Below are 21,510 nucleotides of genomic sequence, written 5' to 3' on the forward strand. Positions count from 1 at the left end.
ATGCTTTTATTTCGGACACTAACCTCAAGCAACCGCTTCTGTTATTCAGGCTTCTGTGTTTTGTGAACTTTGTTGTGGAACCTTTGTATTTATTGTAAAGGCCTTTCACAGGACAGCACAGACACTCCTGTTGAATGCTTGCAGTGTACACTGAATGGGGTAGTGATTGTGTTCAAATCACAATTCAAACGAGTCCGACATTGAGTATTATTGTGGGGACTGATATATATATATATGATACATAAGGAGTTTTTCTGTGTTACTCTTATACTTTACCGTAACACAACTGCTTGCAACAGTATCTGTTTATTGGAGGTCTGAATCTCCAAATTGATAATTCTCTAAAATGCGGGTCTGCCTCACAGTGCGATATTAGATTGTTGAGTTTTCATATCAACCTAACGGCCATATTTTCAAGTGTTATTTGTCCTGTCCAAAACCTCCTATAGCTTTAAATCCTGTCTCTCTTGGTTTGAAGGAGTGCATCTGAATTCCTTATAATAAAGGTGTTATTAATCATACAGAAGCAGTTAGAGACTGGAAGTGACACAAACCATGTGAGAGATGTGTTCATTTAATTTCCATTTTGAGCCACAGCGTTCGCACCTGATCAGTAATAAATCATGAAGAAAGAACACCACCCTAAAGCTGAGTAAGCATGTGTTTGAGATAACACAGCTCTGGTGGCTATTAAGTGTAAACCATATCATGTGTGAAATGGATTGTGCTGTACCACGGATGCATTAAAAGCCAAACACAATATATCTTGCCTTAGAAAAAGAATGCAAAGAAACTATCAAATCACCCAAATAGTTATCATAAACCAATGTATTATCACTATGTTCTAATTGGGAGACTACAAAGACACAGTACTGTAACCCCATAAAACAAAAATTATACACACACAGAAGTGAAATGGTTAACTGCTAGAATTCACTTACCAAAAAGAAAATTATAGGGGAAAAAATTGTACAGTACAATTGATTTCTTTAACAGTATTGTTCAAGGAACAGAATATTTGAATTAAACCCATACAAAAGTAAAGTTTGAAAGAATGCATGCAGTTATACAATACTGTATGATTTCACCATCAAATGCGTATTTAATACATAAAATATCAAGGCATGCTTTAGAAGTTCTTGCCTGGAGGAGATGGGCCAATGACACCATGGTGACTGGATCTTAGAAACCAAACATGTCTGTAGGTGGCACTAAAGAATCCCTTTACCAAATGCGGTACTGAATGATTTTAAAGTATCTAACCTTTTCATATTGCATGTGCAACAGGAATATTCAGTTTCATTGCAAGAAAGTCTCTGATTTCACAACCCACTAGTTTCAGTATGTGAAAAAGCCTCCAAGTAATTCCAACAAATTACAACTCTTAAGATTAGCTCAGTATTGGAAAGTTGAACTCTGGTATTTACCCTTCAGTACCACCTGCTGGCTATTTATGTACTTTTTTCTTGAGAACCTTAACTTAATGTAGTTCATTCAGGGAGTGGGAGAGAGAAAAAAAAAAACAAAGCCACAGTAATTAAGTCTTAAACATGTGCACTTTATTTGAATTGTATTAGTCAGTGTACAGATAAGCCCCAACACTACTGACACCTCCACTATGGCTCACTTACGTATACCCAGGGGATGTAAACCTTTACTTGGATAAAGGTAAAGCTTTGTTTTTGCATAACAAATCAAACACAGGACCAAAAATTTAAGGCTGGAAAGTACAAAAACCCAGACTTTCAGTTACATAAATTTACATACAAGCAAGGTTTTCCTTTTTAAGTAATGTGCTCGCAATTGCTGGGTGGCCTTCATAGAGGCAAATAAGTTTCTGAATAATGCACTTTAACGTTTGGAATGACAAAAAAAAAAAATGAAATGAAAAATGTACATTTTTAAAGTCCTCTGATGCATTGTAGAACTTCGGGGATGCTCATTTGCCAAAAAACAAACATTGCCATCACTTTCACCGTTCCAGTTTTTAAATCCTGAGTCGTCAAGCGCCAAAAATAACAAAAGCCATGCCAATTTGTGGTTTCTGGTATTTTTATTTTTTATTTTTCCCCCCTCTGCGCATTTAAAGGTCGGCGTGTGAAGTGGTAACAGTCCGTTTAGAAGCATTTACGGTGGACGATGGAAGGCCCGGACTCATCGTACTCCTGCTTGCTGATCCACATCTGCTGGAAGGTGGACAGAGAGGCCAGGATGGAGCCTCCGATCCAGACAGAGTATTTACGCTCAGGTGGGGCAATAATCTGAAATAAAAAGACAAAACATTAGAAACCCCCAAAACCAGGAATCAATGACTTACACTATAGACTACACAAGTAATCCCAATGTCAATTGCTTAGATGCTTCTACAGTTAAGTGACTTAAATGGGTTGTCTAAAGCATGCAATAGCCTTATGAAAAACCCACCTTGATTTTCATTGTGCTCGGTGCCAGGGCTGTGATTTCTTTCTGCATTCTGTCTGCAATGCCAGGGTACATGGTGGTACCGCCAGACAGTACAGTGTTGGCATACAGGTCCTTACGGATGTCAACGTCACACTTCATGATGGAGTTGAAGGTGGTCTCGTGGATACCGCAGGATTCCATACCTATTAAATTATATAGAAGACAGAGTATTTAGTGACTTGTTCTAACATCTATATCTGGCCTCCAAGCAAGAGCCATTCACTAGCAATGGTCAGTTAACTTTTGCATCATGTAAGTGTACTGGACTTTCAGGAGAATGCGATGCACCTCCTGATCTGAAGTTTGTTAGAAACAAAAGTTGCTTACCCAAGAAGGATGGCTGGAACAGGGCCTCTGGGCACCTGAAACGCTCGTTTCCGATGGTGATGACCTGACCGTCAGGCAGCTCATAGCTCTTCTCCAGGGAGGAAGAGGAGGCTGCGGTGGCCATCTCCTGCTCGAAGTCCAGGGCGACATAGCAGAGCTTCTCCTTGATGTCACGGACAATTTCTCTCTCGGCTGTGGTGGTGAAGCTGTAGCCTCGCTCGGTCAGGATCTTCATGAGGTAGTCAGTCAGGTCACGACCAGCCAAGTCCAGACGCAGGATAGCGTGGGGCAGGGCATAACCTTCGTAGATGGGCACGGTGTGGGTGACACCATCACCAGAGTCCATCACAATACCAGTAGTACGACCAGAGGCATACAGGGACAGCACAGCCTGGATGGCAACATACATGGCTGGGGTGTTGAAGGTTTCAAACATGATCTATGTGGGGGGGGAATAAAAGGAAATGGGTTAAACAAATACACAAGAAACATCTACAGATTATTCTGCTATTCAAGGAATAAACTGTTAGTGCATGCGCCTCTTATTTCAATGTGAACTTCAAATCAGATTAGTATGATCAGAAATGCAGTGCAACAGTTGAAATAAAATCCATTAAGAAATAAAAAAAGTGCAGTAAAAGAACACACAAAGTTCAGGAGAAAATAGTAAACCTGCAGGAAGATCCAGCAAAAGAAAGTCAGGTGTGGAGATAGAAGGCCTGAAAATTAGGAAGACAAAATGAATAAAGAACTAAAAACAGATGGAGCAAGAGGAAGCAGAAATGTTTATTGCCCAGATAAGCCAGTGACACATGGGAGTTGTACAAGCAGATTACAACACTGACTGACCTGGGTCATCTTCTCTCTGTTGGCCTTGGGGTTCAGGGGAGCCTCAGTGAGCAGGACGGGGTGCTCCTCGGGGGCAACACGCAGCTCATTGTAGAAGGTGTGATGCCAGATCTTCTCCATGTCATCCCAGTTGGTGACAATGCCGTGCTCGATGGGGTACTTCAGGGTCAGGATACCTCTCTTGCTCTGAGCCTCATCACCAACATAACTGTCCTTCTGTCCCATGCCAACCATGACACCCTATAGGAGACAGACAAGAAGTTATTAGGGTCAGCCTCAACTAGGCAAAATAACATGCAATTCTAATGGATAAATGTTTAACAAGGATGTAGAGAATTTAGTGCAAGATCCAAGACTGTGCTGGTATTTTGAATACATTCATGTCCAAGCATCTTGCAAGTAGTAAGTTCAAGCACTTAAGTGTATGCAGTGGATCAGAACACAAACCTGATGTCTTGGGCGTCCAACGATGGATGGGAAGACAGCTCGGGGAGCATCATCTCCAGCGAAACCGGCTTTGCACATACCGGAACCATTGTCAACAACCAGTGCGGCAATTTCGTCTTCCATGGTGACTGAAATTTAAAAAGAATAATATTACAGGTCAAGAAGTCAGGAAATTGAGGACTTTAGGCTTAGTAAAATGTCAGACAGCTTTTAAAAGTAAATTATAGTTAACGTTATTTGCATCTGGAGCATGTGCCCTGCCCATATGAACGCATGAGAAAGAGAGGCCCAGTGTAACCATAAGAGGCCCACTTCCGCTCCAACTTCCTGATTTTGCTATCCCTTGCACATCCGCCTTTGAGCCACTAGGCGGGGCACTTGCGCTTAATTCAAATATGGGCGAGATTCGAGACAAAGGAAGTCCCGCTTCATTTTTTTTGTATTACCATAAAAGGCAATGGTTTGAGCAGCTTTGCGACTGTCGGTGGCGTGGCATCTAGCCAAACTAACTAGAAGTAATACTGAGCGAAAAGGGAACCGATTCCAAAACCAGGGCCACTCCCTAAACCCCTTGCACTACCACTATACCCCCCCCCCCCATATCTAGACAACTCAACTTGTGCTACAGTCTAGAAGAATCGTCACGAATCAGTCTCCCCGGTATACCCCCCCCCCCCCCCATTTAAAAAAGTCAACTGCCTTCAAAAGCGGGTCCACACAGCTTTAATTCCTGGCCAAATAAAGTTACCGATTTATGTACAAGACACACTTCCTGCTACGTATTGGTTACGAATTAAAGCCAAACTTTAAAAACTGTTCGTACCGAGTCATTGTGCAACTTATGCACTTAAAAAAAAAAAGCTTGAGAATGAGGGCGTCTGGATTAATTTAACGAACACTCTTCGTATGTATTGAGGCCAATTGTAATTGCTTCCCCACCAATAAGTGAACAGCCGCACGTTATTCTTACAAACGGCTCTTGCACTGGGAACCACGCCTTTAACGGCACAATGCAGCAATTTGATTTTATCGAGAGAACAAAAAAGACAGACGCCGGCCATTTTAGTGGAAAGCTCCAACTCAATAGAACGAGACACAGGTACTCGCGCGACTCGATTGCCAGCTATTTAAATTTTGCGATTTAAAACGCCAAGTCCTACAAAACATCCCTCACACAGCGCACTGCTTCATGTTATATACACGAATGTACTTTGTTTTGTCATCATAGCTTTAAACATGCAGTGAATGTAAAAAGCCGGTTGGGGCTACCGGAAGAAATTAGGTCACACCCAACTAACACAGCCACAGCACAAAGACAGACACCACGCCGATTTAAAACAATATTATTTCATGTTATTTTTTAATTTCATCTAAAACGTCGAATTAAACACGTTTAAAAACAACGCTATTCTGTAAAACATTATTAACACCCCTAAAACCGCCCATTTACACCCTCCCAAATTATGAAAACGTAATTTAACAAATTATTTTAAGACTTAAATGTTAAGTTATTTCCCTTTTTAAATTTTTTGGTGAACACATACATAAGAAACAACCCCCAAAAAAACACGTTTGAAAAGCAACGACTGAAACACAGCTTACATTCAAATTACTGAAAACCTATATTCTTTTCGTTTATAAATAATTAAATAGCTTTTTTTGTCAATACATTTACAATACTGCATAATTTCTAAGACCGTTCTTAAAACAATAGTGGGGTGTTTTTTTTTTTTTCCTTACCTTAGTTTGGGTGGTGACTTTCTACCGCTTATGAGGAAAAAATGTTCAGCGTGACGATTTTTTTTTTCCCGCACTAGCTGCGCGATGGAGGAGCTCAAAGTGAGGGTCTGCAGGTTGTGCGCACGGTTTTATACTCTGCGGTCCTCCGCCGTCTGCCCTGCTCGAGCCATAAAAGGTAAACTTTCGGAACGGGGCGATCTGATTGGATATACGTCACACACTCAGTAGGTTGCTGCACTGTTTGTTGCAACGTGCTTCCCGTCTCTGTAAAGTGAGAGAGAGAGGGGGGGTAGGACTTAATGGGATTCAATAAAAATGTACACAACTATTTGCAATAACTACGGTATGATTTTTGGAAACGTGATTTTGTAGTTGATATATATTGCTTGTGCGTTGATTGTTATTTGCATATAGCAAACCAATTTGTAATATGATATATTTTAAAATGTTGAGGCGGCCATTCGTTTTGGAAGGTTATTTCTATATATTAACGACACTATATATATATATATATATATATAAAACAATAATATTTGACTTTCGAATGCTTCATCAAATCCCGTAAGTTTTTATACTTTATTAAATTAAAGCTCTACGGTTAGGAGCATGGTTTTGCAATTATTAGAATAACGCCGGTAACGTGTACTTCTTGAATGGACGTGTCTATATAACTCCGTAATTCAGCAAAACTACAAACCGTGTATTCATCGCTAAAACAAGAAACTTGCATTCAATATATACTGAAGTGTAAACAGAGAGCTAATGATGAATAATTACTTGTATGTGACTTCATGCTGAAACGTTTGTTAGAAAGCTACCATAACAAATACAATGTATTTCAAATAAATTAAAGCAAAGTATTCTCAATTGATGTTAGCATTAAGTGTGCACTGTTTTGTAAAAATACTGAAAAGCCCCACCCTTGCTAAGTTGCAGAGGCCCTGTGACACAGCTATGTCTGGAGCCCTATCCCTTAAAAGAAACAGAAAAAAAGAGAGAATTAGTAGGCTGTTTCTTTCCCATTTACAATTGTATAATGTTACACGGACCGTATTAGTTGTATCACCATAGTTTAATGCAGGGCCAAGGTGTATGTGGTGTAACAGGCCTACTTCCTTTTCTTGCAGTTTAAAAGCTGCCAGCAGACCACACAATCTCTGTGTGCTATGGGAGTGGAGTTCATTAAAACAGGGTGCATTCTTCAGGGACTGGAGGCTACTGTAGAACTGTCCTAACTGTTTTATTTATTTATAAACAAATGCAGTTACAATGGGTCTGGCCACATAATATAAGTGTAACAGGGCCAGGCCCATCTGCCAGGGCTTGGGGATGGGCCCACGTTGTCAACGCAGGCGTGGCCTCACTTGGCTTCAGCCACTACTAATAGTATAACCTCTGTCAGCTCTTGAGAATGTACCCGAAACAAAAGGGGCTGCAGCGAGCCAGTCAGCCCTTGGCAAACTGTATCTAGTGCCTGATTATAAGAAGAGCCAGACATCAGTGCAGGTGTGAACAGGGGGGGGGGGGGCAGTATACTTGGTGCTGTAGCTGGATAGAAACATGTTTTTGTTTAACTTTAATGATCCTATGTATGATCCATTCTGGCTGGCAATCAGTTATATAAATGATTGCACCACTATCTGTATATTTCAGGAAGTACTAAGTAACAGAACTAATAGGAGCTGTGCAATGTTAGCAATTTAAACATAATTGTCATTCTCTTTATCAGTTTTTGTTATGTGGTACTTTTTTAGAGCTGCTATAGAAATATCTCTGCTGAAGTAATATTTAATCCCATACTCTGTCTACTGAGTTGTATTTGGTAACTACTGTGCAGAACATTTCAGTGGTCCACAGATATGAAGTAAAAAGATTTGATCATTGCTGCTGACAGTAGTGTCTCCTTTTTGGTCGTGCACAGGAGTCTATAAAAAATGCCCTTGTTTTCCATCACCTGTTAAGGGTGTAAAGTAGATGATTAAAATAATTATGTCATTGAAAAGAACCTGCTTTATCAGTTCTAATTCTAAAGGTAGGCCTACATGTTATGGCAGGTCATTAAAATAAATATCAGCAAGGTGCAGCTTTACCTGTTTTTGTTTCAATGTCATAGTGTAATTATGCAGCGAAACTGAAAGGGTAAATCAGTATCTGCTCATTCAGAAAGAAAATAAAGAAGTGCTTACATGAAGGACGCTGTAGAATTGTAAGATTGTATTGCAAGTACGGTCAAAGGTAAAGATATAAAACAAGAATTAATGATATAACAACTAACCCGAACAGACAACGCTCTCAGTTAGATTGGCCTGGCCTTTGCATACAAAATATCAAACATATTCAAAGTGAACTAGACCTACTGCATACATTAACCCCAGTGATAGTAAGGGACTCAGCAGGGCTCATTTGATCCTCCACATCAGTTTCTTTTTCAAATCAATGCACAGTGACTCACAATTATTCCTGGTAGACCTATGAAGTAAGTATACCAGGCAGCATCACAGTGAGAAAAAAAAAAAAAATATATATATATGCTGTCTGTATTTATGCCGTGTATAAATATACTGTACGTAAGGGAAGCACTCAGCTTAAGGCAAGATATAGGTGTTTAATGCATCATGCCAGGCTGTTATGGTAGTCATTCAAAGTACCCGGTGTTTGTGCACTGTGTAAATGTACTACAAAACATGAAGAAACCCTGCTCAGCACACACACTGCCTCCCCTGTTTGTAAGACACACACATTCTCTCTTCTGCCTTGTTTGGTTGGCAAAATATTGTTTTCTGTCTCTATTTGTCTGACTGCCAAATACTACGCAGTCGATTTGTACTAAATAAAGCCCAGCCCAGGAGACCAGGAGGTGTTCCTAGAAACGCTTCAGAGGATTACAGACTCTCCAGCTGCGCACGAGTGCCAAGCGGAAACAATATCACGGAGTTGAAGCCCATCACGAGAAACCTTTGAAGGGGTTAGATCCAACTTTCCATTACAACACCCTCCTGTCACCTTTCCAGTGGAGAAAATATTCTCTATTCCTTTTGGTTACTACCAGACAGCGATAGCTCCAGTAGGATTTTTAGCTTGTTTGTTTTGATTCTACAGTCTGTAGTGGTACAGAACCAGTATTTGTTTCATGGCATTGAATCACATAAACATGTCTTATTTATTAGGTTCATCCTGATGTATATACAGTATTTGCATTCATGCTGCATGCTTGTTTATGCATGTGTTGTGGTGCAAAAACAAGCTGTCATAGCTTTCAAGTAGTAGATGCATGTTAATTTAGTTTTGTCAAGGTTGGCCATGTCCTCTTACATGCAACACAGGCGTGTGAGATCAAATATCCTAGCACCATTTCCACACCAAATGATGTTGTCTCCATTTCTTATATGCAAAAATGATGCATTTTGCAAAACAGAATGGAATTCCTGATTGTTTGTAAAAGCATGTCGTGTGTTGTATGCTGTGTGCATGATGTATCACAGCTGTGGTTTTTAAGGTTTTTTGTGACGTGATGTCACTTTATGCCTCTTAATTAGCAAATTTAACAGACTCGAATTATGAGAATGTAAAATCCCATCAGCACTTCTGTGAACGAGAAACCGCTGAGAAGCAAAGACCTAATATGTAAATTGACAATTGCAAGGTAATGCTTGTAACCTTTCACATCAGTACAGTACAGTACGCAAGCACCCTCCAACAGAACTTGTAGATGCCCTATATTAATGAGTTTGGTCTTGTCTACTTTTAACTCACAACTCTGTATTTGAAGGCTGGTAATTCATATATAGGGCACTGTAGAAAATAACTGGCGGTGTTACCATCAGTATACAATACCCTCCTGTGCCCTATACTTTATACAACAACGTGGTTCCTCATGTGCCTCGGAATGGGATTTAGTAATCTATTCAAATCCTGTTAACAGACACAAATGGGGGATTACTTCTGCCGCTGGGTATTTATATAGATTAGGAGTTTGGGATTCCCTTGACCCTAACCTATTTTCATCTGCATCTTGTTATTGCCTTAGGATTCCAAGCCAGCCCAGGACAAAGAAAAACAAACAGCTCAGCAGAAGTGCAGATTCATTCATTTCCACAGAACTGTTTATTTATTTATTTATTTTCCCCACCATCTATCAGGCGCTACTAACTTTCAACTTCCTTATTTCCTTTTAGTGTCTTTGGTGATTTCCACTTCGTTTGAAAATAACTTTCCCAAGCGGGTCTGTGTTTAGCATACAGTAAGAGAACAGGGATTTTGTTTACCTGCTGCTGTGCCAGCTTTGATGGTTGAATATTTGGGTAATTCCACTGGAGAAATAGACCACTGCATGTTTAACAATAAACCAAATGCATTCCAGTATTTGTCAAGAAGTACCTGAAAATTATGTCTGTCTGGAAATTACAGGTGTAATACCACAAGTGCAACCAGGATTGCTATTTCATGCAATGAACTGGCATTCCCCTATACCTTCCACCTGGAATTGCTGTATTTAACATTGCATTTTACACATATTCAATAAAGTACAAAGTAATACATTTTGAAGTGCTTGACTACAGAATTTGCTTATTTTATTATCACAAAGGTCTTTAATTTATTTTTAGATTTCATTCAAAATGTGGAGCATTGTCATGTCTGTCTGTCTGGTAAGTACTAAATGTGATCCATACTTTTATCATACACGCCTACCCTTATGTGCTCTTGGACATAATCCGATACACATTTCTAAACATATTTTGAATGTGTGAATGTGGTCTGGTTCGTTGGTTATTCTTGTGTGTTTCTGCAGCATGTGAATAACTTATGTAATCATCTGGTGTAATGATGACAGACAGCCTCAGTGCATCTTTACAGGAAAGCTTTTCAACCTTGTCAGATCATTTAATTCTCACACGGAAATAGAATCAGCATTTACTGTGACAGTGCATGACAGTGGCAATTAAATACAAGTGTACGCTTTTGACTTTGAACCCTACAATAACACCCTGGTAACCATCAGTGCCTGAGTGTTTTGCAGTACTGTGGGTGTTGGCCGAAACGATTGGGAAGCGAGAATCGCAACTTGTTTTCACAATTCACTTTATTTTTCGCAGAGATCTTGCCTTCATCTATCTAACCTAACCTGCTGCATTGCCTGTGTGAACATTGCATTTGTTGCACAGAATACTTTTGAAACATATTGTAATGAAGTGAGTGGCTTTGAAGGAAACCTCCCAGTGCATAGGAAAAATACTTGGAGGGATTGTAACTCCTAGAGCACTTTCAAAAGTGCATTTCTAGGTTGCTTTAGACACCTGGCTTTGTACAGTACAGACTTTAGCCATATATTGTTTCACTGAAGGAAACTGCTGGTCACTACTCCTGGGAGATGTTGTCTAGGCATGCCAAGAATCCTCTTCTCTCAGAAACATATTGTTTTTTTTTAGCAGAAAGATTTCTGTTTGTTGTTTCAAAGGCATCCTCCTAAAAGAAAACACATTCACAATACACAATTAATACTACTACGGGCAGCAGTGTGGAGTAGTGGTTAGGGCTCTGGACTCTTGACCGGAGGGTTGTGGGTTCAATCCCAGGTGGGGGACACTGCTGCTGTACCCTTGAGCAAAGTACTTTACCTAGATTGCTCCAGTAAAAACCCAACTGTATAAATGGGTAATTGTATGGAAAAATAATGTGATATCTTGTAACAATTGTAAGTCGCCCTGGATAAGGGTGTCTGCTAAGAAATAAATAATAATACTAATACTACTATGACTAATAATAGGGATCTGTCAGTCTGTTTGAGGGTGTTGCCTATAGTGCATACATGTAGGAGTGCTGTTTGAAGGCGAAACATAGTTACCTTGTTTAGTGAGAAAGCTGCTGTGAGTCACATTTGTTATTACCTAGCCGCAAGAAAAATCATTTACTCAGGTGGTGTAACTAAGGTCTGTCAGCATTGGTTTTCAGCCTTGCACACCTCAGACCACCCCTACAGTACACCATCTATATCTTATTAATAAGCACTACCCTGAGTCAGACTGATGAGACACACGTAGAGGTATGCAAAGAAGAACTGTGGTACTCTGGGCAGCAGCTCCTTTAAGTAAAACTGAGGGAACACAAAGCCACTTTGTGGCTGGAACTTGGTTTCAGGAGACTAGGTTTCAGGCCACTGCATGGCACACCAGGGGAAACTTGGGGTTTGGTACAGCAAAGTTGACTCAAACTAGGTCTCCCGGTCTCCTGGAACCAGGTTTCAAGCCACTCTTTCTTAAAAAAGTGGCTTTGTGTTCCCTCTTGAAGAAGTTCTCATTTAAAAAAAGGTGTTAAACTTTTGGGGTATGCAGCTGTTTTAACATCCTCTTCCAGTAGATAGGAGATAGGGTATCATGTTATTATTATTTGTTTATTTAGCTACACCTTTATCCAAGACTAGGGTGTGTAAACTATGCATCAGCTGCAAAGTCACTTACAACTACATCTGAGCGACTTGCTCAGGGTCACACAATGAGTCAGTGGCTGAGGTGGGATTTGAACTGGGGACCTCCTGGTTACAAGCCCTTGTCTTTAACCACTGGACCACACAGCCTCCTATGTTGACCTCAGTGCCCCTGCTGTGACAGATGGGGTTGAACTAGTCAGTGACACCCCAGTGAGCGGGTTCCCCTCTCATCAGGCCTGGAAACACACTGCATCAGGGCTGCAGTGTCAGATTGCAGGCTCTGATTTTCCTTTTCAAAACCTGCGGCTTTGAGAAGCCTTAATGTGAAATAAATAAGTGAAGCTTTTATCTCTAAATGTGTTCCGTGAACATCTCGTTGAATATTGATTGCACAGACAGTATTTGCCACTTATGAAAGAGGACATGGTATTGAGCTAGATAGAACTGCTTTCTCTCCTGGGGAGACGGGAAAAAAGGTTAAGAGATACAGGAATGGAAATTAGACTCCCATTGCATAGCAGTTTGATCCATTCCTGGTTTTACTACGAGTTTAAAAAGACAAACCTGAGCTTGTTACCCATACATTGTGGCTTGTATTAAAATCTGAAATGGGTGAAACTGCTATGAACAGGAGTCTTATTTCCATCCCTGTAGATACAACAAAAGACCACTCAGAAAACCCCAAAGATGTTCATGAGAAAGACAGGAAGTGGACTTAGAATTTTGTTTTGTAATTCTTTTAACTGGTAATGAGCTGGTAATATCTGGTAAAGTGGCCTGTTTTTATAAATTGTTAACAATGACCCAACATACAGTATTTTGAGATTTGCAGTAGCCGATGAATTTGATTACACCTTTATATAGTTGAAAAACTGTTTGCGTTTTAGGGAGTTTTTAAATTGCAGGAAAGGGGCCAAGGGGTGGTCTTGAGCCAGTTTAGGGTTTGGGTGCTAATCTGTCTGTGTCTGGCGGCGGGCTTGCAGAAACATACCAAATGTTTGTGAATCTGGCTCGCAGTTTTAAAACAGTTCAGAGTAGATTTCAGTGTCAGTCTGATCAGTAGTTAGACGCAGGAGGGACTGGTGTGGGATTATGCCACTGTTGATTCAAGGGATTCTTTCACAGGGCAATTGCACTTCCCTTTTCCAAGCACAGAAACTACTGCAGGGAACTTTATTTACTGGTAAAGATTATTATTTTGGTTCACCCTTTTTTTTTTTTTTTTATAGAAAATCTACTTTTACATTTGATCACTTAAGATTTCTTACTGGAGCTTTCTACTTGCATTTATTTCTGGTAGGAGGACTTCCATTACCAGACCCCCACCCAAATCCCTTCAACTCTTTCTGAAATGGAAATCTTCAACTCTTTCTGAAATGGAAACACTGATTGAGGCACACCCAAATGCACCAGCAATCTGTGTAGCAGGACAGAGGGTCAGCCAGCCAGCACACAGATAGCAACACAAAAATCAATGGGGCCTCTTCTCTTCCAAGCACATTATTTGTATTCTCAACTCTTAGAGAAAGTCACTGCTCTTTATGAATTGAGAGAACATGCAGGCATTGAGTAATATTTTCTAGCTGCACATGGGTCATTGGTTATGAGTCAGCTGGAGGAGAAGATTGATCCGAGGATTCCGGGGAGAGGGTACCCCGAGCTTTCAGCAGGGCCCCTGGTAGAGGGAGGGAGTCACAGTAAATCTATCTAACAGCTGGCTCCTTAGAACACAGATTGGATTAGCGAGCAATTTACTGCTTCCAAATGGATTCCTGCCCTCCTCCCAACTCCCATCCCCCAACCCCCCACCCCCAACCCCCCCACCTCCTTGCAATCAGCAAAATGAGGCATTAAAAACAAGGGGGACCCAATTCCCCACCCACTTCATTTTTCTACAAAATCTTAAAATGACAAGTGGCTGGGTTACTTCCAAATTATTATCCAGCCCTTGCTCTAACTAACTCAGAATTTGTCACCAGAGCTGAGAAATAAATGTATCAGTAATTATTTCTGAATTCTACAGTACCTCCTTGTCCAGTGATTGTCTGTTTGTGTTTTGTAAGGTTTTACTGCTTTAATTATATGTATGCTGTTGCTGCTGCCAAAAGGAATTACTTGTCAATGCTAAATGGTATCTTAATGCATGTTTCCTAATAAATAAATAAATACATACTTTTATAAACAAAGCATAAGTCTCTATTGAAGCCACAAGACCAACACCACATGAAAAAATACTGCACTTCCTGGAATTACTATATCAAATACTAGATTATTTCTTTTTTTGATAAGGGATGCTATTAATGTTAACATTTTGTTGCATATTCAATAGTCTGTGTGTACATTGTGCAATAATATAGTACACCATTGCGGACGGGTATATAGGGTTTAAGATGATATTCAGGTATTTACTGATGCTCTTGTGTTTTATTGCAATAGAATGGAATTTGTATATGCCCGTCCTTTGACCTGGTCATAAAATATTCAGTGACAAACTTGGGATACTGCAATAGTAAAGCAGCAGGGTGATGTTTTTCAGGATTGGTTCTATAGCATTACCATATACAGAGATACCACAGCTGTTTCCTGGATCTGTGATTGTACAGCCAAGTCACATGTCGCTGTATACCTTTGCCCTCAAATTGAGGAAAGCTTTCCACATACTGAACTAGCTCACCTCAACCTCACCTGGAACAAAATATCAACCATCCCATTCTGATTCCTGGTATTCAGCACAACACTCATAAAACTTTACTGCCTGCGCTATCATTAACTGTGCTTTAGTGTGTTTTTATAGTCACTGTTTTTTGCCTATCTTAGCTATTCTAATACACTTCCCCATGCTTTTAACACAGAATACTGTGCTAAACGTTCATGAAGGGAAAACAAATAATGACAATCATTAGGCAAAATACTGTAACCGATGACATCAAATGTTATACTTTGCATGAGTTATTATTTTAATACAGGTCCATATTCACCATTATTTTTTTGATATTCATGAGTGTTCTACACTGTTGATAAAGAAAGGTCAAAAACAACAATGGGCTTCATGAATATCAAACTCAGAAATGGCAAACATTATTCAAATAACTTCATTAAGTTAAAGCTGTGTTAACCGAGGCCGAGGGTCTCAGTCGATGTTGCTAGGCAGGTTTTCCCATGATACAAGCAATCCCATTAACCCTTGAGAGTACTGCATCATAGTATACAATATAAATAGACCAGTGTGGTGTTTTTTAGCTTGTTTGGGAGATTCCAGTAACTTTCTGAAGGCTGATTCGCTGTAAATGATCCCTGATCCCCTGGCAGTGAGTTCTGTTTGTCTTGCCACAGAAATATGGCATGGTGTAATGGATTCAATTCATGCTGAATGCGGTGGTGGTGAGCAATATCCATTTAAACCAATTTATAGAGGCACCACAGCACTTTCTAAAGTGATGGGCCCTTACATTAGCACACACTCAATAGTAAGAAAGGGAGTGGATAATAGCCCATTGATATTTTGTCTCTTTATTAAGTTAACCACACAAACATCTTTGTGTGGCAGGGCCCTTTGGAAAAGAAAAGCCCTACAAATAGGCTTTGACACTAATAAGGTTAAATTCTACCTAATTATTTAATCTCGGAGGCTGTGGGGTGGCATTAGGATATGAAATAGCTGTTTACCATGTGGCAGGCTGGCAAATAGCAATCTTTGTTTTTACCGAAAGCACATTTCTCTAGAGTAATACTGTATGCGACTCTCAGAATTAGTAGAGTATTCCTCCAGGTAGCGGACAAGACTTGTAATGTGGGCTAGGTTAGTGCTGGCAAGTAATACTTCCAGCTTTTATATATTACTTTCATGCACTCAGCCATTTCCCAGCCCTTTAGAAAGCATGTAAAAAGGAGGCACAATGACTGCTGTATGCAAATGTGTTTTGTGCTAATTTGTATTTCAGTCCCAGTTGATATTGTATTACACCCCTTGTGAAAGTACCTTGGAAACAGGCAGATCTGCTCCGATTTACCAGGTGCAAGCATGAATACATGTATAAATCAAAGTATTCAGTCACTGAAAAGTCTGCAGGAAATGTTATGGGGTAGTTTTAGGGAACCTCAACAGCAGAGTTATGAGCACCAAGGATGCCTTCTTTGTCTGCCTGTGGATCTGATATCATGGATCATGGGTGTCAGATGTGTCTGCACGCTTTTAAACGCTCTCTTTCACACACACACACACTTCCCTTTTCCGGCACCAGTCTTGAACAGAATGTCTAGGTTCTCTAGATTGCAAAAGATGGTGTTGGTTCACTTAGTGCACCATTTGTTTATTTTTTTCGACACGAAGCACTGAAAACAGGATATAAAGAGGTCCCAAGCTGTGTTTTCATATAACTGCTGTTCCTCATTTCAGAGTGGTGGTGACCCTGCCCCGATCCTCCTTTGTCATGACTTTACATATTGCAAACACTGTTTCCTCTTAGCATATACGCTGGCTGTTAAATGCACATTTGATACACTTGCAGTGGTATTTAATGTGGATTGGCAGGTCCCCACTTTGCCTGTTAGTTTTTGCAGACACCAGTTTACACACCAGTGCATGTGTCAGGGGCGCTGCCTGGTAGTGAGGATATGTCACTCCTATCAGTTCATCTGTCGTTTTCAACACTCCAAGTCCTAGAGTTTATACGTTATCCAGTTTCAAGCTGAATGCTGCTGCCAAAGACTGGATGGGGTGTATGCCACTTTACAGGATCTCACTAATAAGAGGGCCTCTTATAAAAGATTAGTGTGGTCAGTGATGTTGAGCATATTGAAAGGGAAGGCATGGTAAAGCACAAGTGATGGTACCCCATCAAATGACCTGTTAGAGAAATCAGAGAAACTCTCCTTTATAGTAGCATGGGTGCTATTTAGTGTATGTCATTTATGCATTGATTTCCTTTGCATGATGTCTTTTCGATACGGTCATCTGTAAATCCTGTTATATGAATGAATACGAACATGATCATTCTGGCATCAAATACATTTGAAGCGGCATTTTCAAAAGCATGTTTGACCATGGTGAAGCATAGGAGTAACGACATAGGAGAAGCATGGGAAGCTGCATAGTTAGCATGCAAATGTACCGTCCATGATAAATTGCTGATCAGAAGTAAAACAAACAGATTATTCAAACCCAGTCTTTCGCCTTCATTGTGCAGAATTTGATTTGGTCTTGCTTTCCGTAATCTCCTTTATAGTCACTATGCCAACCCAGCATGTTGGTGCTGTTATCAATGCAATTGTCAGATTCTTAGAAATTTATGTTACAAGCATGAGCAAAATGGTAATGCTAGAATTACTAGAGCAACTTTAAGAGGTGCTTGCATAGCTCCAAGACGACGTGCTAAGTTTGCACAGACAGTTCTCTCAATTAAGGGTACCATTTTTTAGAATTTACTACCAGATGATATAAAAGTTTCTGTAACAGTTATTACAACTAAATTAAACGTTTGGTTAAAACAAAGCCAAGTCTGTGATCATGAAATGTAGCTATGTTTTTATTTTTAATACAATGGTAATGTTTATAGCTTTGTAATATATTATGCATTGTAATGAAAATTATTAGTTTTAATATGTCTAAGATAACAATTTTAATATAAGGATGGGGTCGGTATTTATTAAGAGAATGCATTTTAGTTCTATTTATTATGCTGACAACAGTATTGGTATTTGGTAGCTGCTATATTTATAATTATAATACAGTATATAAGATTTTGGTTTACTTGTATGTGTAAATCCTACCCGTAGTAATATTCCAGTGAACACATGAAATACTGAAAAGAACTTCAACATCTAAAAACACAAACGGTTGTTTCAGTAAGAATTCAGATATTATGCCGATATCTTCAGTAAATGTTCAGCCTTTGCATTCTAACAACTTATAGAATCAACTTTTACTTTCATGAAAAAGCTAAAATCACAAGTGCACATTCTTATTGCATAAAAACACCAAACAGCAGTTCATTCATCATTGACACATACATGAAAATTACTTTCAGAACCTGACACAAACAAATAACTTATAGTGGTAGCCAAATAAGGGCATATTCATCGTGTAACGTGCTCTCAACAGGAACTGTGTTTCTCTGAACCGACTTTCAGCCAAGAGGAAGTCACATATAGATATTTTTCGAGCTGGAGTAAAACCTGAAAAATAAGAATCTATAAGCACGCCGTGTTAACTGATGTGGTCATTTCAGTTTCCTGGTACTGATAACACCGAGAGCAAGCTCGGTACACCAGAGGGACATACAATTCCTGTTTACAGCCCTGTCAATTGTTCAATGTTCACTTTTTAGCTTGGTGTCAAAGGTGGACTTTCTTGTAATGATGTTCTTTGCCTCGCATTATATCAGGTTTTATAGGCCTGAATTGTAGCAGTGTTTCAGTGACATTACATGTAACATTATATCTAGATCCCCAAGCTCATTTAACTTGTGAATGGATAGCGGGTACACTTCCACTGGTTCATTTAATGCAGCCTTGATTTTGCCTTCTTTTTTTTTTTTGCTTTTTTTGTGTAATGGACAGTGTTGTGTGATACACTGCCGTTACGGCTTCTGTCCTGTCCCCTGCCGGTGAGGTAAGATGAGGTTAAAAGCTCTAAAAACCACAAATGCAGACAAGCCTGGTTCTTTTAGCATTAAGATGCTCGCTTGTGGTGTGTGGGGTCGCCAGTTTACACTCAGCCTTCACCCTGTTGCATATGCATATAGTAGACCTCTGGAGCTGTAGCTGGAGACACAGTGTCTTGAGGTCTGACCAGACTGCTAGCCCCACTCTGACTGCAATGTCCATCCTCAGGGTTTGTATCTCCTGATAAGACTTATGAACATTCCGGGTGTTCAAAACTGGATACTGTCTTTACTGTCAAACAGAAAGGATACCAGCTGATCTTCCCATATAAAAGTTTATCAGGCAAATATTTAGAATACCACACATTCCATATCGGTTATACTATGCATTTCCAATGCTTTCTCATAGTCTACCATGGTTTTTGCCTTACTATACTTCCCTGTTTTTAAATTGAACGGATTATTCAAGCAATGTTATTTATTGAATGTAAAAGATATTAAATGAAGGACAGAAGCTTGTGCAAGCCTCGTAAAAGCAATGGATTTTTTTAATTCACCTATAAATATATGGAAATAGATTCCCTTAAAGGAACAGGAGGCCATACAATACAAGAGAAATCCTATTGATTTTCAGAGCGCAAACAGGGCTTGTGCCTGGGGATATTAAAGAACAGGACATTCCTCATAGCTGCAAACATGTTGATGCTTGCAAATGAAAAAGCACTAACAGAAAGGCCAGACGTTGTTTTATTTTTCAATAGATACAGTAAGGTTTTTCTATTCTGCTGAACTGTTTTTGCCTTGATGCGTTTGACACTAGTTTGTTGCCTCGCCCCCAAATGTAACAGTAACCACCATAAAAGGCAATCTTTAAGTATGTCACATGGTAACTATGTCAAGAATGCAAGGCTTGTGTCACATGGGACTTTCACAAGAAAATCAGACTGAAACTGCCAGGCAAAAATGAATGAGAAGGCTACTGACAACAAGTAGGGGAATTCATATTTCTACACCAAAGAATATTTTCACTTCTGTTTTGCAGAACAAGGAAATTATCTCTCCCCAACTATTTCTTGTGTCTTTTTTCTGGGCACAGAACATGGTTTGCTGGAATGTTTACATGAAATATGTAAATATGGAAAAAATGATCTTAGATGTGCCGGTCAATTCCAGAAGAGGAAGCTGTGAGAGTTATTTAATCTTTCTGTAATTTAGAAAAAAACAAAAAACAAAACCTGAAAATGAAAAATGTGAAGCCCTGGTCTAATCAGACAAGATGTTCAGAAAAAACATTTTTGTTTTTTTAACCAGACTTCTTTAATGTTATGCCAAAAGGAATGCCCTTGAATGTTTTACCATTACGGATGGATCATTTGCTCCATAGTGTCAGCAGTAAAAATTCATATTCTGGTTTCTGCATTACTCCAGTTGTGGAAAACCACTCGTAATAAAAAAGGGGTGAGAGTCTATCTGTCACATGCTAACAAGTACTGTTTTAAATCCATACAATCTTGATACACTCAGCCCCTACAGTATTCTATAGTACTGGCAAAAAAAACCACTTTATAGTATACTATATTTAACTTGTTTGTATATTGAAGTTGACAACATCATGTGATGCAATGCATAACACATGTCTGCACTTCAGGTATGTGTGACGGGGGGATGGGTTTTATGCAGTTCAGATCAAATCTTTCAACTCAGGCCAAAGGGTCTCCTAAGATATCTGATCTTGGCAGGGGAGAGGTGGCAACAGGGTATTTGTATCCCTGTGCTCTGTGTGTCATCACTGCTGCCAACTCCACACGCTCACACACACAGCAGATTCCTTAGCACGCCCTTCCAACTCCAACCATGCACACACACACACCCACACGCTATCAATATCAGCCTCCCTGTACTGTTTAGACACAATCACTAGAAGGAACAAGGCCTATACAGTTGAGCCCCGCCTCATAATCAAAGAAGCTTTCTTTCCTCAAAGCCTCCATATATGGGAAAAACTAGCAGGTAGCAATCGCCAAACTTAGTCATCACAGCCAGAGCAGTCGACTCACAGTGCAGTCAGCAACTGCTTCCTCTCTTCTTCATGGGCGTGTTTTAGTACGCTTTGCAAGCACTGTGTCACCACAGAGCTATATCAGCTATTATTAACTCTTACTTTCTGCTTCTCATTTAATTGTATTTTTTTCAATTTCCAGGGTAACCCCGCTGCTGGGCTCTGGCATCTCACGTTGACTGCGGTTCTGTTTAGTCTGCATTGTGTTTTTGGAGCTGGCTTGGTTGGAGGAATGCGCTCTTCGCTTTGAGCTTACCTTGGGAAGAGAAATTGCTATGCGTAGAGTGTGCCTTTTAAAGACCAAGGATAAACGCTTTGCAAATGTTTTTTGTTTTTTCTGAAAGTTTTAACATGAACATGAGTTTTATTTTTGGGGTCTGGTGGTCGAGTTGTACAATTCATGATTCCACACCTCTAACTGAAATGCTTCTGTTTAATTTGCCAACCTCAGTTTGAGTCCCTCTGTATTATTTATCTTGGAGGAAGTTTTAATGGTAGCATTTTCAACCATGAAAAGGACCCTTGCCTTTCCTCACCGCTGTACCAAGGCTTACAAAAACATACATTCTTGTAACCCATTAACTCTGTGGCCATCATTT

The 21,510-nt window shown here is 39.8% G+C and overlaps 1 protein-coding gene across 1 annotated transcript; it reads right to left on the bottom strand.

Moving 5' to 3' along the window:
• Positions 1-1,537: 1,537 nt before the first annotated feature.
• On the bottom strand, positions 1,538-5,985 carry LOC117418240 (actin, cytoplasmic 2). The gene is made up of 6 exons (XM_034031052.3): positions 5,827-5,985; positions 4,087-4,214; positions 3,640-3,879; positions 2,791-3,229; positions 2,425-2,606; positions 1,538-2,261 (listed from the first exon to the last, which is right to left on the bottom strand). Exons 2-6 carry the CDS (start codon positions 4,207-4,209, stop codon positions 2,118-2,120), a joined length of 1,128 nt encoding a protein of 375 aa, XP_033886943.1. The 5' UTR covers positions 4,210-4,214; positions 5,827-5,985; the 3' UTR covers positions 1,538-2,117.
• Positions 5,986-21,510: the final 15,525 nt, after the last annotated feature.

This window comes from Acipenser ruthenus, chromosome 13 (assembly GCF_902713425.1).
Source record: "Acipenser ruthenus chromosome 13, fAciRut3.2 maternal haplotype, whole genome shotgun sequence".
NCBI lineage: Eukaryota > Metazoa > Chordata > Actinopteri > Acipenseriformes > Acipenseridae > Acipenser > Acipenser ruthenus.